The sequence below is a fragment of the Osmia lignaria genome, chromosome 6 (assembly GCF_051020975.1).
Source record: "Osmia lignaria lignaria isolate PbOS001 chromosome 6, iyOsmLign1, whole genome shotgun sequence".
Taxonomy (NCBI): Eukaryota; Metazoa; Arthropoda; class Insecta; order Hymenoptera; family Megachilidae; genus Osmia; species Osmia lignaria.
In genome coordinates, this window is record NC_135037.1 from 2618452 (window position 1) to 2634430 (window position 15979).

Below are 15979 nucleotides of genomic sequence, written 5' to 3' on the forward strand. Positions count from 1 at the left end.
CCCGTACTTGTCGTAGAAGCGACGTAACGCCTGGCTACCAGCGGATAATTATTGTCTGGCAGCCTTACGGTTTCCGAAATGTAACGGGACAGATCTGGCTAGAGGAACGTAGATACGTTTTGACATCGAAGGAAGAACCTTCCGAGCGAGTAATTTCGAATTTTTCCAAGAATCTCAAACGAAGAGGTTGCAGCTCCACGGCAATCTACTTCTGACGACTCGTTTCCAAGAGGACTGTTCGAGTAACGAGGGTCAAGTTACACACCTTGACCACACAATCACCGTAGCCCGTGGTGCTTTCCACGAGCAGAAGGAACGCTCGTGACACAACACCGTCGCGTCGATTCAAGATTACGATCGAGAGAAGAGAAGGTAACGTATGTAGGTACAACAGATCCTAGAGAAAGTGGCGCGAACGCGTTGGATAAGAGAAAAATATTTTTAATAACGTGTAAACGTTTAAAGGTGTAAAGTTTGTTGTTCCTTCTCGTTTTCACTGCGGAGCTTTCGTGCCGTTACCCCGTGTCTATATTATTGAATAACAATTTAAATAAAAATACCGCTTCGAAAGGGGGTACCAGTTCTCCTTACCCGTCTTACCGGTTTACAAATACTGACGCGCGCGTCAAGTTTGATCGAACCGCGAATATTATGCGTGACGTATATGGTGTTTGATATATACAGACGCGTTTGGTAGTGATACGTACGAGTAGCGAGTAGCGAGTAGTGAGTAGGATCGAAAGAGGTGACGTACGCGCGAAGTGTCCGCTACGAAGCGTACATCGAGCGACAGGTGGTCCATCGGTTCCTTCTACTCCAAAGATTTTGCCGAGCTTGTTCCACCACCGTTCAAATTCCTTTCGGTCCAACAAAGAAACCAGAGAAAAAGAAACGGAGAGAGGAAATTACATACGTACCAACGATGCCACGAAGGTACGCCTGAAAATTGGGTAATCTTTCGATTCCATCCTCGAAACGGTACCGCCTATCAAGATACGGTATCGAGATAATGTTCGGACAACCGTAACTGGAAAGCATCGAAGAATAGAGAGAAGAAACGCTTCGCCGGTACACGCGCCTAAAATCGACGATGCTATGGGAAGAGAAAACACCGTGAACTCGCCAAATGGTCGTTTTCGAAAAGCCACAGCGAGTCTGCGGGGAATTTTACAGTCTCTGCAACAGTCGTACCTGTCTGCTGTGGAATGAAGATTTTAAAATTCAATAATAAATGAAATTATAAAAGTAGGGACGCGTTGGCTGACTGACGGCGGTGCAACGTATAAAGCTATTAAAACAAATATCTGTAATTATACACTACTAGATCTAAAAGTTAATAAAACGAAGTATAAGCACGGTTTACCAGTCGTAAAACCAAAGACTGAAAAAAGTGCCTTGTATATCATATAAATCTAATCTTTATAACGTAAGATAATTTCACTTTTTCTTTGTTCAAAGTTTATGCGCAGAAAAGTTATCCTTTTACGGTTCAAAGCTAGAATAAACGTACATATCTAGTTAGATTCGCGTCGGCCAATGGAAGAAATTTCCGAGCTTTTACGCTCGCCGTGCTCTCGTACTTACAACCCCCATGAACAGAGGTCTATTGAAAATGGCGGGAGACTGAATCGCGCAAGAGACCCCGCGGACAGCGCTGCTTTAAATGAAACGAAACGCAGGTAAATAATGGAAAAAGCAACGCGAAATAGCTGTCAAGTAATAACGAGGTATCCAGCAGCGTCGAATCCACGCGGTTAAAAAGAAAAGCGGCTGTAGGATAGTTTCGTGGTGAAAAATCGTTTAGCGGGATGCCACGTATAGCCGCGGGTAATATCGAAAGGGTTAATACACGCAAAAGTTCGTTTAGCAGTCTCGTTGAACGGTGAAATACCGTCGAAGGTTAAAGACAGTAGTACGTCGTGCGTTTCGAACGGTGTTTAACTAGAAACCGATCGCGAAACGTTACGCTTGTGCCACGCGTACGTTATAAATCAGAGGAATGTCGTATTATGTGTAACGCGCGTTCGCGTTACATTCCGAGCAATTGCGATAGGAAAGGTGGAGTGTAAGCTGTAGTCAAATGGAGGTCGACTATCGCAATTCGCCTACGAGGGGCCAGCAAACAGATCGCGACAGGTAGGCGCGTGTGCGTGTGTAGATTAAACCGATTCCCGGGAAGGCATATAAGCTAACCAACCACCTGCTGTTAGCCTGATGCCCCGCACCATGTATCTTTCTCTCCCTTCCACCTTTCTTTTATTCCATTTTCTTTTCTTTTTTTCCATTCTTCTTCTTATTCTTCTTATTCTTCCTCTTCTTCTGCACTCCGATCCCTTGACTCTTCCTTCTATTCAAACGTATTACGGCATCCTCCGATTTCTGGCCCCGTCGGATGAACCGTAGCTAGTTACGCAAGTCGAAATCATTCCGAGACGTGGCAAGGTCGTCGAAACTACATGAACGACGATTACACCCTACCGAATCCAACCCTTCCTTCGTCGAATGAAATACGACATTTAATCGTGAAACGAGCAGGTACTCGGAACGGTCACGGAATGCGAGCATGACAAGAAAGAAGACACGATCGAACCGCACCCTCCCGATAATGATAAGGAGCACGATAAACATCGCGTTCCAGCATTTTCACGGTACTCGCGGAGAACAAGCGTGACAGATAACGAGAGATAGAAAAGAAAACCGCGGAAGCGTTAAATTAGCTACCGCTAACTTTGCTATTTTTGCTTTTGAACGTTCAATTGCCGAGCGAGACAGCTTTCGAGGAACGATAGAAACAGAGTTAAGATGATGTAACGTAATAACGCGGCAAACATCGTACCGATCTAACCGAATTAATTAGAAACAGGTGGCTAATCGTTTGTTACCTTTCAGCTTTCCTGGCGGATTACCGATAAGAAGAGAAAGGAACACGAGTATATAACTGGAGATAGGGATGAACGAATCAACGAAATGATTTCAATGATAATTCTCTTTCTCTGGGACGAAATCCTTTGACGGTTATCGTGGGTAAGGAACGCGGAAATGCACGGAGGGCACTGAGAATAAACGGTCAATGGTGTATAAGCGGTTGTTGATTGAACGTCAGCTTAATTAAAACTCGACCTCGCCCCTGGCACTCGTTTCATCGCCGATCGCTTTGTCCTAGGGACTATCAACGACCTGCCGAGAGATCGAACGGTTCTCGTTTCGCCTCTGCTTCGAGAAGAAACTGCAGTACAATTAACGCTGGATCTTATTGTGTGCAATCGCAAAGGATACGAGAGAAATTACGAATTAAACGATCGTCTCTGGTGAATCGAAAAGCCACGCGTGGCTACAACGAAAATTGCTTCTTCATCTTCCATACTCGTATTGCATCAACAGATTTTCACCTAACTGAATGGCTACATCATAATTTAGAAAAGATGTAAAAAAGAAAGTGAAAGATTTTACACGCGATAAAGTCTTCCTTTCAATGGTGTATCCAAAGATCCTTTTGTTGCAGTTTGTAGAAAGATGAGAAGGCATTACAGATACTAATGACAGATACGCAATTTAATGTTCTAAATAAAATATGCATAAAAAATTTCATTTCTATCGTGTCTTTATTAGCGGACAGAGGCTGTTGCATAGCAAGCTAATAGAAACGCGTCTGGTTGATCGATTCGCAAACGACGCAGGCTCGTCCGCTTCGATAGCATTAAGCCTATTCGTTCTTTCTGCTTGAATATTTATCTGACGGTGAAATTTATTGCCGCAAACCAATTACAATGTACGTATGCACCAGGAGCGCGGTTACGTGATCGATACTTCGCCGGTTATTCGTTATCGAGCGAATAAATTCACTGTGGAAACGAAAAAACTGGCTCCCGATGTTTCTCAGAGACCGATGTGCACGTCGTGCTGCGATATCTCATTGATTGGTAGACGGGCCCAATTAAAAATGTATGCACTGTCCTCGTTTGCGTCTACTCCGTCCAACGGGCCACTTGAACCGTTAAAAGTGGTCACGGTACTCTGGTTAACTCTATCTAGCTGCTTAATGACCTAATCGACACGTCTCGTTCGTGTATAAATTAGTTACCAGTTTCTGGATTATCCTTTTCGCTAACCACCAAACGATTTGTACATCTCAACATACCTGTTAACTCTATGCAACTGTACGCTTGGAAAATAACAATATTATAAATAACTGTTTCGATCGTAACCCGAGGAAGATACGAGCGAAAATTGTAATTTTTCATAATGGAAACTCGAGGAAAGTAGTCGAGAAAGTTTAGAAACGAGGCGTTAGCGTAAAATCGAGGAAGCGCCGCGCCGGGTCAGCAAGAGTTCTACCGCATCGTAAACGTCAACTGGAAGATATTCCCGCATAGAAGAGAAGGTTCGCGAATCGATCGTATATCAAAAGTAATAGGAAATCGGCTGGGTAATATCGGAACGATTTCAGGAAATTTTACACGACCACTTACGCTAAATTTGTTCACCGAGAAAGCGAATTCGTAGCCCGTTCCGACTAATAACTGATCGAGATATGAAGTTAAATTAGAAATGAAAATTTTTAATAGGTCTATGTATGCACGCGGTAGCTACCAGATCGATATAGAAACGTTTCTGCATTAACGCTGGACACGAATGCGAATTATGAAATAATTAGGTTGTCGACTGCTCTTTAACCTTTTCCGGGTTCACTTATTCACCGATGCATTCGGTATTATAGGATGGGAAATAATAGAAAGTTAACATCTCCGACTGCTACCAATAGGATTGGAATTGAGAGAATTTCTGTCGACAGAGAAGAAAGGATAATTTCCAAAATTTCCCAAGGGTACTCGTGGTCGTCTGTTTGCCATCGACTTCCATCAAAGGCGTCGTTGAAGCAATCGATAAGCCGACTTATCGTCGATCGAATCGATCGAACAACGTCTCGTCGAATTTCCATGGAAGAGACGAGAAGATTAAGAAAGTTGGCGAAGAAGGAGGCAGGGTGGAAGAAGGCAAGAGATGATTGGTGGAGAAGGAAAAGAGAGGCGCGCGGATCCTATCGGAAAGTAATTACCGGGCTGGTCGTACGGTCGTAATTAATCAAATTCCGCGTAGGGATGACGCGACGAAAACGAATCGGCCCGAGGCCAAGAGAATCCATTAGCGAAACACGCGTGTCTCGCGCGTATTATTTCACGCGGCTACGAGAAACGAACCACCGCACCGTACCGCACCGTACGAATAAACGAACGAACGAACGAGCGACCTATCGAGCGCGTAGCTGCCGCTACATTGGACCAACATTAGCTTCCACGTGACGCACGATCCTTCGATCTTGCACCTTACCCGGCTAATTGTGCGGGCCACTCTGCCGTTCAGCAGGGAGAGCCGTGACGGATCGACGGGTCAATCGAGGTCGTCACTCGGCCCATCTCCGCGACTGCCTCCATCGCCGGCAATCTACGCTCGCACCTACCAACAGATTTTCTCAAGCCTCTTCGAACGCGGAAGAACCGAGCCAAGCGACCGCTTATCCACTCGCTAAGAACTTGTCGACACTTTCGTCTTTTTCCAATGTCTACGCGATACCTACTTACGTGGGACGAATAATATCGAAAGCGGACGACTGATTTAGATTAATCGAGGGCTAATCGAGAACGTATATATCGATTTCGTGCCTTTCGCGACAGGTGTAAAACACCGCGTACTAGGATCGACTCGAACGCTGTTTTCCAAGAGTACAAAGCATTCCACCTATGGTTTACGGTCTATCTAGGTTATTCTCGTGCAACTCCTACGCAAACATAGAAAATTTTGTTTCGATCCCTGGTATAATCGAAAGATAATGTTTGCTATTTTTTACGACAGGTGTAAATCAGGGCGTAGCAAGAGCGATTCGAGCGTAGTTTATCCCGAGACTTGGCATTCCACGTATAGTTTGCCAACTTTGTAAGTTATTCTCGTAGCAAGTTGCACGCAATCAAAGGAAATTGTGTATCGCGTTGAAGGAACGAGTGTCGCGGTACGCACACTTTGGCACACGTGCGAACGAGGTCTCCGTCGTATGCACTTTCCCGGTGCAACGATCGCACCAAGTGCATTGGAAAGTGCAACTCGCACGCAGCCCTCGCACCTCCCCACCTCACCCCTCCTGCTCGTTTTATCGCGATCGGTTACCTGCCTTATAGCTGGCACCGATCTGCCTACCGAGCGTTCGCTTTCTCTTCGGACGCCTCGATCCGTACACGCACTTACGACGATCAGCTTCCCTTTCGTCTCGCTTGTTCCACCATCGTTTCGTTAACCGTGGAAGAAACGTAACCGACAGCCTACGGCTTTTCAATCGAGTTTCTCGTACGAAAACGAAATGAATGTTGAAAAACGGACCGGCTCGACGAGCCGACAAATTGGAACACCTGTCTTTCGCGTATCCTTTCAAAAAAATCTCATAAGCAGAACTACCAAAGTGTTACACTCACTTATTAATGAAACTTTGCCAGCTTGTAGAGCTCGTCGAGCTGAACACTATACCCCCTTTTGGGGGCAGACGGCTAATTGTTTAAAAGATATTAACAATTACAGTTAGTTACTCCTTACATTCAATCCTTGGTTCCCAACATTTTTTTTTTAATGATAATTTGTCTCTTTTTGAATAACTATTACATAAAAATTATCATAAAAAAAAAAAAAAATTGTTGGGAACCAGGGATTTGAACCGAGGACCTTTAGATTGCGTGTCATGTGTTTAACCACGGAGCGGATCCATGACTCGCAATCTGAAGGTCCTCGGTTCAAATCCTTGGTTCCCAACAATTTTTTTTTTTTTTTTTTATGATAATTTTTATGTAATAGTTATTCAAAAAGAGACAAATTATCATTAAAGAAAAAAAAAATGTTGGGAACCAAGGATTTAAACCGTGGATCTCTAGATTGCGAGTTGTATGTGTGAGTTTGTCATACTTCAGAATGTAAGGAGTAACTAACTGTAATTGTTAATATCTTTTAAACAATTAGCCGTTTGCCCCCAAAAAGGGGTATAGTGTTCAGCTCGACGAGCTCTACAAGCTGCAAAGTTTCATTAATAAGTGAGTGTAACACTTGGGTAGTTCCCCTTGTCAGTTTTACGACTGTCCGAGTTTACCATGTCACTTTTCCCTTGTTTTTGTTTTTTTCTTTTATCTTTTCAAGCTACGAGAAGGGAAAGAAAGAAAAGTTTCAATATGTAGACGGTAAATGCGCAAAAACACGTCGAGAGGAATTTTAAGAGGAGCATCGAAGAATTTCGATAACGATCCTCGAGTAAAATTCAATCAACCCGTACGCTTCGGCGAGAGAAGGTAGCATCGCTTTGGCATGCAGCACGAAATCCAAGCCACGGAATCGTCGTCGCCGATATCGCTCTCTGAATCGACAATCAAAAGCTGCGTGTGCAGTTATGCGCCTCCACCACCTTCGAGCAACGATACTTCCGAGGGAAAAACCAGTCACCGTCGGAGAAAGCAAATTTCTCGGCACTGTAAAACGCTACGCGATAGCATCCCGCTAATTCTCATCGTGTCTTTCAATAGACATCCAAGGGACACGACGCAAACGATAATAACGATCATTTCACATATCACTTTCATGTAGAAAATGGTTAACAGCTGTACAAACAGCTTTCCTCGGGCGATTTAACAAATTTTTATTTGTCCGCACACTTACACATCCAGATTCGACCATGATAATATAAAATCTTTCTAATCGTTTATTAATTCATTAGGGAAATCCAAAGCTTCCTCAAATTCCATTTTTTTATAATAATCATCTTTCTACTAATTTTCAGATATTTTTACTACTTCTTTGATATCGCGTACACGCCGTGTCTCAGAAATATGGTTTATGACTCACCGTAACAACACCTCACAATGACTCCCTTATCTGTATATCTACCTTTCTTGTGAACTTTATTACTATTGCTTTCGACTATTGTAACTACGAAGGTGCTGATACTATGCGAATAAATAAATAAAATCGTAGGCGAACGAAAGAGGACGGTGTGAAAGTTGTCTGCATCGGACGATCTCGTAAATCAAAAATTCTTTACCAGCATTAACGAACGAGTTTCCAAGTCGAGACACTGAATGTTTTTAAATTATTCCATTCATCTCAAAGACTATGTAAAATAAAAGAAAGAGTTGCATGGGAAAGTTTTACTCCAAGTTTCTTAAAGAAACCTGCGTATCTTCGTCTGGTGCTAACATCAAGATTCGCGTGTCGTAACAATTTTTCACGATATTACGATTCCATTCACAGCTAAGAAATAGCCAATCCCGCAGCCCACGACACTCTTGAATAAATAAAGTGAGAAACATTGTTGCGCGCGTACACGTCCCCATAATCGAAGGTCTTTGTTTTCTGCGGTTACGCAATTTGCAATCCCGAGCTCAAAGGCATCGATGAACAAACGAATGGAATGGTGGTACAAGTGTAAGTGTAAGGCGTATATACGCACACTCGCGTTGCGGGTCAGTCATCGTATCCATTGGTATGCGGCTTCCTCTTCGTGGCCGTTCTTGTTAAGCCACGAAACACCGTAAGCTAGCTCCAGCAAGGATCCAGCAAGTTGACGGAAACGCGAGGACGATCGTCTCGTAGCTCACCACCCACTGGCAGACCGTGAGGACCTTCGATTATCCAGGGACAAGGAGAAACTTGATAACCGACGTTTACTCTTCTCCATGCTTGCGCTTCTGCGCGGAAACTACGATTCCCCGCCGTTCTTACTACGCTTCAGCGATCCTATTTCCCGTTATTACGCAATTGCCAGTAGATAATTCCATTTTTTTTTCTTTTCGCTAGAATTCTGAACCGTGCGTCGAAATCTAAGAGTTTGCTAAGTTTTATCCAAAATTTTCTTTTCTGGTCATATTGTGCTGGCTGCTAAAAGTAGCCCAGCCCCATCAAAGTCTGTGTACATACGCCGTCAGTCGATAAATTGAATCCCACGCGTTATGCAACACTCCGTACCGCATGGATTGTGGATAGAAACTCGAGCGAGTACTTGCGAGAACATTAACATCGCGCGATCCATCTGGCGGCGAGTTCGAGTACTAGCTTCATTAAGCTTTTCCCTGAAATCTCATATCTATCTTCCTACAGAACAGCGTCCGAAGCCGAGCCTTAATAACGACGACTTTCTAACCTCGGTAATTACGTTCGGGATAGGAGGGACCGCAAGGCGGTTAACCGCGTTTCCATTCGGTGAGAGGCAAACCATTTTCTCGTCGGCTATTATTCCAGAAACGGAGATAAAGAACGAAGCCGCGGTTACGCAATCGTTTTATGACACCGAGAAAGAAAACGTCGCGGTCGTTTCCTCGAGGAGCAGGAAAAATCGATTGCATTCAAGCCAAGAAACGAATCTGCATCGCGTGTTGTTCATTCGTGAAGACAAACGAAGCAACAATTAAAGGGAGGAAAATCGAGCGGAGAGAGAAAAAAAGAGTGTACGGCTTATGACTAGCTAGAATTCTAGAGCAGAAGAAAAGGCAAGAAAGAAGAGCGAACGGCCGGTGTTTATAGCCGTACGAGCTCAAAGGTATATAGAAGCGGTGTGGCGTGGCGTGGCATGGCGTGGCGGCGATCGCGGTGGCTACGACGACCGGTGCACGCGAATGCATATACATATATCTCTGCCTCGTCGTTGCGCTCGGGAATGCGGTCTATAGCGCGTAGGATCGAGAGCGGACGAGCGAGCAAGAGGAGAAACGAGAAGAAAGACGACCAGACGAGCAAGCGAGGAAAGAGGAAGAAGAGAAGTCGCGAGTGGATGGAAAAAGACAAGGCGAGAGGGTGATGCGGAGGGAAAAAGAGAGAAGGAGAGCGTGCACGGCAGTCGTAAACGGCAACAATTGCTGCGGGCGTTGCCACTCGAAAGCTCGAGTGCCTAATGCCAGATGTCAGACGGTGGTTAGAGTCATTACGGTCATCACTTTGTACCGCGATACACGATGTGTACCGGCCGATGCATCGCCGCCGCCGCATCTTCCACGTCTAGAAACGCGACCCATTCGCTCGTACATCGAACGCGATCCTTCCGACCGGTATAATCGATCCTTTCCACTGACCGTTCCGCGCCACTTTCGATGCACGAGAACGACCGCGTCTCGGTGTTTCTCATCCTAGCCATCGAAACTAGCGAACAAACCGATCGAAGAAATTTTCAAATCCCGATCGAATCGTTGCGGGAAAACGTAAAGAGGGCGATCGAGAAGCAAATTCCCAGGGAAACACGGGTGAATTCGACGCGTCACGAGTCGGGATGTTCGAAACCCGTTTCCAAGGTACACCGAGAGACGTATATCTGGTCTCTTCTCGACTCGCGAGAAGAGAAAAGGGCCAAAGGAAAAAAAAAAAAAAAAAAAAGAAAAGAAGAAACGAGATGGACGGAAGGAGGAGAAAAGAAGGCAAAGAATCGAAGGGGTGGAGCCCGTACGAAAGGGGATGGAGCGAAAAAGAAGCGGCCGCGGCCGGTTGGGCTTCGAGACACGACTGGCAGAGCCCGACGAAAAATCTGTAATTATAATAATTATAGTCGAGCTGGCAACAATTATAAATCATCATTGAACTAGGCAACGAAAACGCCAATGAAATATATATCGTACGAAAGTTTGGGACGCGAACATTCAGAATCGGATCGCGAGTATCAGCCAGCAGCACTTATATCCGACCGGATGCGTCCACTCACAGAGACCACCACCCAATTGAAAAATGTACTCGTTTATTCGTTGCAATTTCCATCGGCATTCGGCATTCGGTGTGCACCGGCCGCGGCGCGAGCATTCACCGCTTCTCCCTTGAATGCGGATGACAATCCAACCGGAGAAAAAAGAAGGCACGCGTTTCGCTCGGCCAGATGGACGGACGCTCGTGGGAGGGAGGTCGAAGCAACATTTCTCTTCTCTTTTTCTACCCTGAGCACCCTTTTCTTTCTTTCTCTACCTTCGCTCCCTTTTCCTTCACCATCGCTCGCATTCTCTCCTCTCTTCCTCTCTTCTTCCTCTCGAATCCACGGTCCACGGATCACGGACGTTATGAATGACAGACGCTTCGTCACACTGGCAACGACTACCTCGCGATCTTCCTATCTCTCTCTCTCTCTCTCTCTCTCTATCTCACTATTTCGTTCAGATTGGTACCAACCTACCCCTTATCGAAGTGACTCACGGTACCGGTAACGACTTCGTTCTCGTGTGCAACGATGATTACGCAAAGCGTAAGACGATCGTTCTTAAAAAGGGATAGCAAAGGTGTACCGCTTACCCTGTAATCCCCTTCGCTCGAACGCGTGTCGAATTTCAGGAACGCGCGACGCGTTCGCGCCTCGAGAATACCCGGTCTCTCGAATCGATTTGCTGGATGTTACGCGTCCAAGGATCGGCAAGTACGCGTACTGGCGCAAAGCTGTACACCGATCGCGAACCTCGTAAAGCAACACGTTTTCGTTCTAGAGCCGCTTCGGGGAAGAGGTTCCCTGGCCGAGTGATACGCAACCCTGCCACACCTTTTCGAATCAATAATGTCCTTTATTCCATATTTCATTTGATCAAGCAATTAAGAAACGATCTATCCCGTATCCTTTGATACCGCACAGTGGCGAACGGAGCGCATACTATAATAATAAACTGATTTATGTCAGACTGCAATGACGCTCTTCTCGCGAATATTCGCGTTAGAAGCAAGAGTATACTAATTGCCAGATGCCGCGTCGGAGAAAACGAGTCTCGTGAGCGACGGTACCAATTACGAGTTTCCCAGCGTAACGCGGCTACGTGGCTCGCGGCAAGCACCGCTGCCCTTTCGACTGACTGGCTGGTTGCTTTTACGGGAAAACCTTTAACAAACGTTCGTCGAGAAACAGCTTTACGCAAAATGCTGAGCCGTCTGGCGCAAGGGTCAAACAACACCAGCTCTTCTATCTGCTAGCATCGAAAGCGGTGTCGTTCTCGCGGCAGCGCGACGCGAGGTTCGCGCGATTAATTCGCGACGTATCTCTTTGAAGAAGGAGGATGTCAGTAATCGGTTTCGATGACAGATCAATTAGGAACGCTCGGCCGTCGTGCATCGACGAACGTCAATCTCGAGAGATCGAGGCGTTTTCAAGCGAGAAAACTCGCGTAAGCTGAAGATTACACAACCGTTTCGTTTGCCGTGTCAAATACGATTGTATAATACTTTAACCCTTTCTATGCCTGTTACAATGACAAAGTGCAGCGGAGAGGAACAGTTGTAATAAATATTATAGTACGAGAACGAGTACGGTTATTTTAAAATAAGAATTGCATAATGTGATAATAAGACAATCAGGTACTTTCAAGTCTGAAAGTCACAAGTTAACCCCCTTTGCCATATTGGCGTTTAGCGATCTCTCTGCGCGCAAGTATTTCTAATAAGTACGGAGAAAGCACAATAACGTTTATTCGTATGTAACACACTACCGTACATAAACATCTGGAGACGTGATAAGATTGAAGCAACATAAGCGTCCACTAAATTACTACATGAAATCAATTCTCTTTCTACCTTCCTATCATTTGCTCGAATTGTCTACGCGTTGAGTTAATCGCGACGATCTATCAGTTACTTTGCTTATTTATTTCTTTTTTCATTTTGTATACTTTGTCACCTTCCCGTTACCAAACGAATCACTTACAAATTGAACGTACTTAAATAAATAAATCGTTTATAAAACTACTGCTTCATCTTCGATCTACGATAAAAGAATAAGAAAACGTCGAGATGTTTATAAACGATAGCGTACGCGTTGATCTTTTCATGCATACAAATGTACCTATAAGTAAAAAGCAAAGAGATCTCTTACCTTGAGGAAGCAGCGTCCGACAGGCATATCCTCCGGAACGGTGGCGTTGTACAGCGGCTTCTCGAAGATAGGCTCGTTGTCGTTGAGATCGTGAACGGTGACTCGCACTGTCGCGCTGCTGCTCAAAGGCGGACGGCCGGAATCGGTCGCGACAACCACTAGAATCGGCGCTGGATCGGCTTCACAGTCCACGTGCGCGATCGTGCTTATCAGCCCGGAGGTTTCGTCGATCGCGAACCACGTGGTGTTGAAAAGAGAATACTTGATGGCGGAATTGGCGCCCTCGTCGAGATCCGTGGCGGTCACTTTCAACACGGGTGTACCAGGCTCCGATGCTTCCAACAGATGAGCCTCGTATCTATCCTGAACGAATTTCGGCGCGTTGTCGTTTACGTCCGTCACCAGTAGACGAAAGGTACGAACAGCTCTGAGCGGAGGTGTACCGGCATCGGTCGCCTCCACGGACAAATCGTAGACGGGTTTTTCCTCGCGATCGAGTGGCCTCTCGACCACCACCAGGTAGATGATGTTGTCTCTGGTAGCCAGGCCGAAATGTCCATCGCCGCCGGTCAAAGTGACCGTGGCGTTCGAATACTCGGTCCTCGAGTCTGGATCGCTGACGGATATCCTGGCGACGAACTCGCCCGGTTGGGCGCTCTCGCTGATCTTGGGCGTCGCGTCGTCCGACAGAAAGATCACAGTGATCGCTGGCTGATTGTCGTTCACGTCCGTCACGCGTACCGAGAGGAACGCGCTTGCTTCGAGCGGTTGCGCGCCACGATCCCGCGCCACTATCACCAACTCGTGTCGTTCTTTCGATTCAAAGTCCAACGCCTTGTTCACGTATACCATACCGGTCTCCGGATCGATGCGAAACATCTCCTCTCGGTCCGATTGCCGACGATTGATCGAATACTCGATACGTCCGTTGTCGCCCGCGTCGCTATCGGTCGCGTTCACCGCGAGCACCGGCGTGCCGACGGTCGCGTTTTCCGGCACGCTGGCAACGTATCTGGTCTGGTTGAAGATCGGCGGATTGTCGTTTACGTCTTGTACCGTCACGTTGACGCGCAGCCGCGAACGTAGCGGCGGCGCTCCACCGTCCAGCGCTTCTATCACCAAATGATACTCGGATCGAGCCTCGCGGTCCAACGAGCCAGAATTTTGCAGATCCAAATAGAGAACACCGTCTCTACCTCGGTGTTGGGACAATCGAAACGCGTCGCCGTGATTACCGGACACGATCTCGTAGCGTTGCGTCGAGTATTGGCCGAGATCGGGGTCCTTGGCGGGTGGTAGAGCACGCTTCGCGTCGCGAGGCGAATTTTCCGGGAATTCCACGTCCACGTGATCCACCGGAAATGTTGGCGCGTTGTCGTTCTCGTCCAATACCTTCACCACCACCTGAATGTTTTGCGGCAAAGCGACCAAACTGTAAGACGGCCTTGTCTCGCGATCCAACGGCACTTTCGTCTTTATCTCCCCCGTAGCGTAATCCACCGTCAAGTCCGACTCGACCGCGGAGCCGGAAACCGACACGATCAAATAGGGTGGACTGTCCGCGTCGATGAAACCTACCCTGGTGCCTGGCCGCGCGTTCTCCGACACTTCCAAGTATCTCACCAGCTCGGACCACGTGCCCGGGGCGAGGCTCGCTCCCAGGACGAGGAACAGTAGCAGGTGCCGCATCCTGGAGCCTCCGCCACCGCCGCCTTCCCGGTCTTGCGCTATTATCTCGATCTTTCCATCGTCGAACGTGCGATTGTCAGATCATCGTTTCTCCAAAAGCTCGTCATTCGTCCTTAAACGGTGATAGACCTGACAATCTCTTCTTTTTTCTATTTTCTCAAATACGAATCGTACGTGTACGCGTTTCAATCGAACCGACGTCCGTTATAATCCCGACGGAAGGGAGCGCGTGTACGCGATCAACCGGCACATTTATCACCCACTAGCAGCACCAGCACCAAGCACAATCACGTACGATCCGTTCGTTTCTCCTCTCGCGATCACTCGCGCCACGCACGACGCTACGTTCGTCCTTCTTAGCGGTGTGACCGAGCTGAGCTAGTTTACCAAACACGCCAGTTTACGGAGAGCCTCGACAACTCGTGGAAATTCCTGTGGTGGACTCGTGAACCAACTCGACACACCGTTCCACGCCGTTCTCCGTTCTCCGTTCTCCCTCTTCCTTTCCTTCTTCGGTCTCTTCCTTATTCCCTTCGTTTTATCCTCTCCTTTCCTTCCCTTTCCTTTTACCTACGCGTACGTGCTTGTCCTGTTTCTCTCCTTCTCTCCCTCTTTCTCTTGCCAACACGCCGCCCTATTCACTGTCCTCTCCGTTGCTGGAATATCTTCGCCTCGAGATATCGTACATTCCTCGCGTTAGATTCGCCTCCGATAACTAGACGATCAACACGACCGGTCGCGAACCCGCCGCGATCGCCTCGCGTTTCGAACGCCCTTCATCTCTCGGCTCTCCGGGTTCTTGCTCCAAAAATCTACCCTCTACTTTCCTTCGTAATTCACGCTGTCCACTGTGCGCTTCCTTTTCTCATGTTTTATCGGAGATCCCCTCCACTCGTCTTGGATCGTCGATCGATCCTCTCGGAAGTGAACAAGCAGGCTGGACCAGTTGCAGTCGAGTTTACCTTGCGTTCGAGCGTATTATTCGCGTCAACAGAGAGAAAGAGCTGCAGCGTTCCCGTTCGCCTAGTAGTCACCCGTGCTCCGAAACTGTCACGCGCGACACACGCGAGACACGAGATGAAAAAAATGATGCGCGACGATCAACCGGCTCGCCTGACCTCGTCGAAGAACCGCACAGAAACGCGTATACCTGACGACAAGTTTTCTCGCTTATCTCGTAGGACGTAGGTTTGCTCCGAGTCGCGAGCAATCTCCTGTTTGTTGCTCGGTTACTACACCTTTTCTCGCGATTCGCTGTTCGCTTCGATCGTCCGGAGCACTCCGTATTCGCTGAGACACCGATTACGCGATCGTGCGGAAGGTTGCTTGTGTTCCCGGCCCGTTTACAATCGACCGTAGCCTACTCTCGGCCCAGAAAAAAAGAGTTGCAGCGAGAAGCAAAGATGTAGCACGAGGTGTCGCGTTGTTGGGCCCAGCGTCCGTTCCGCG

At 47.1% G+C, this 15979-nt stretch overlaps 1 protein-coding gene across 1 annotated transcript in view; it reads right to left on the minus strand.

Moving 5' to 3' along the window:
- The window catches only part of ds (dachsous cadherin-related 1), a 200729-nt gene extending 186154 nt beyond the window's left edge, over nucleotides 1-14575 (minus strand). The window contains exon 1 of the mRNA XM_034318133.2: nucleotides 12842-14575. Within this exon, the coding sequence (XP_034174024.1) occupies nucleotides 12842-14530 (1689 nt within the window). The 5' untranslated portion in view covers nucleotides 14531-14575. The remainder of the gene's footprint in view (nucleotides 1-12841) is intronic.
- Between the last annotated feature and the right edge of the window lie 1404 nt (nucleotides 14576-15979).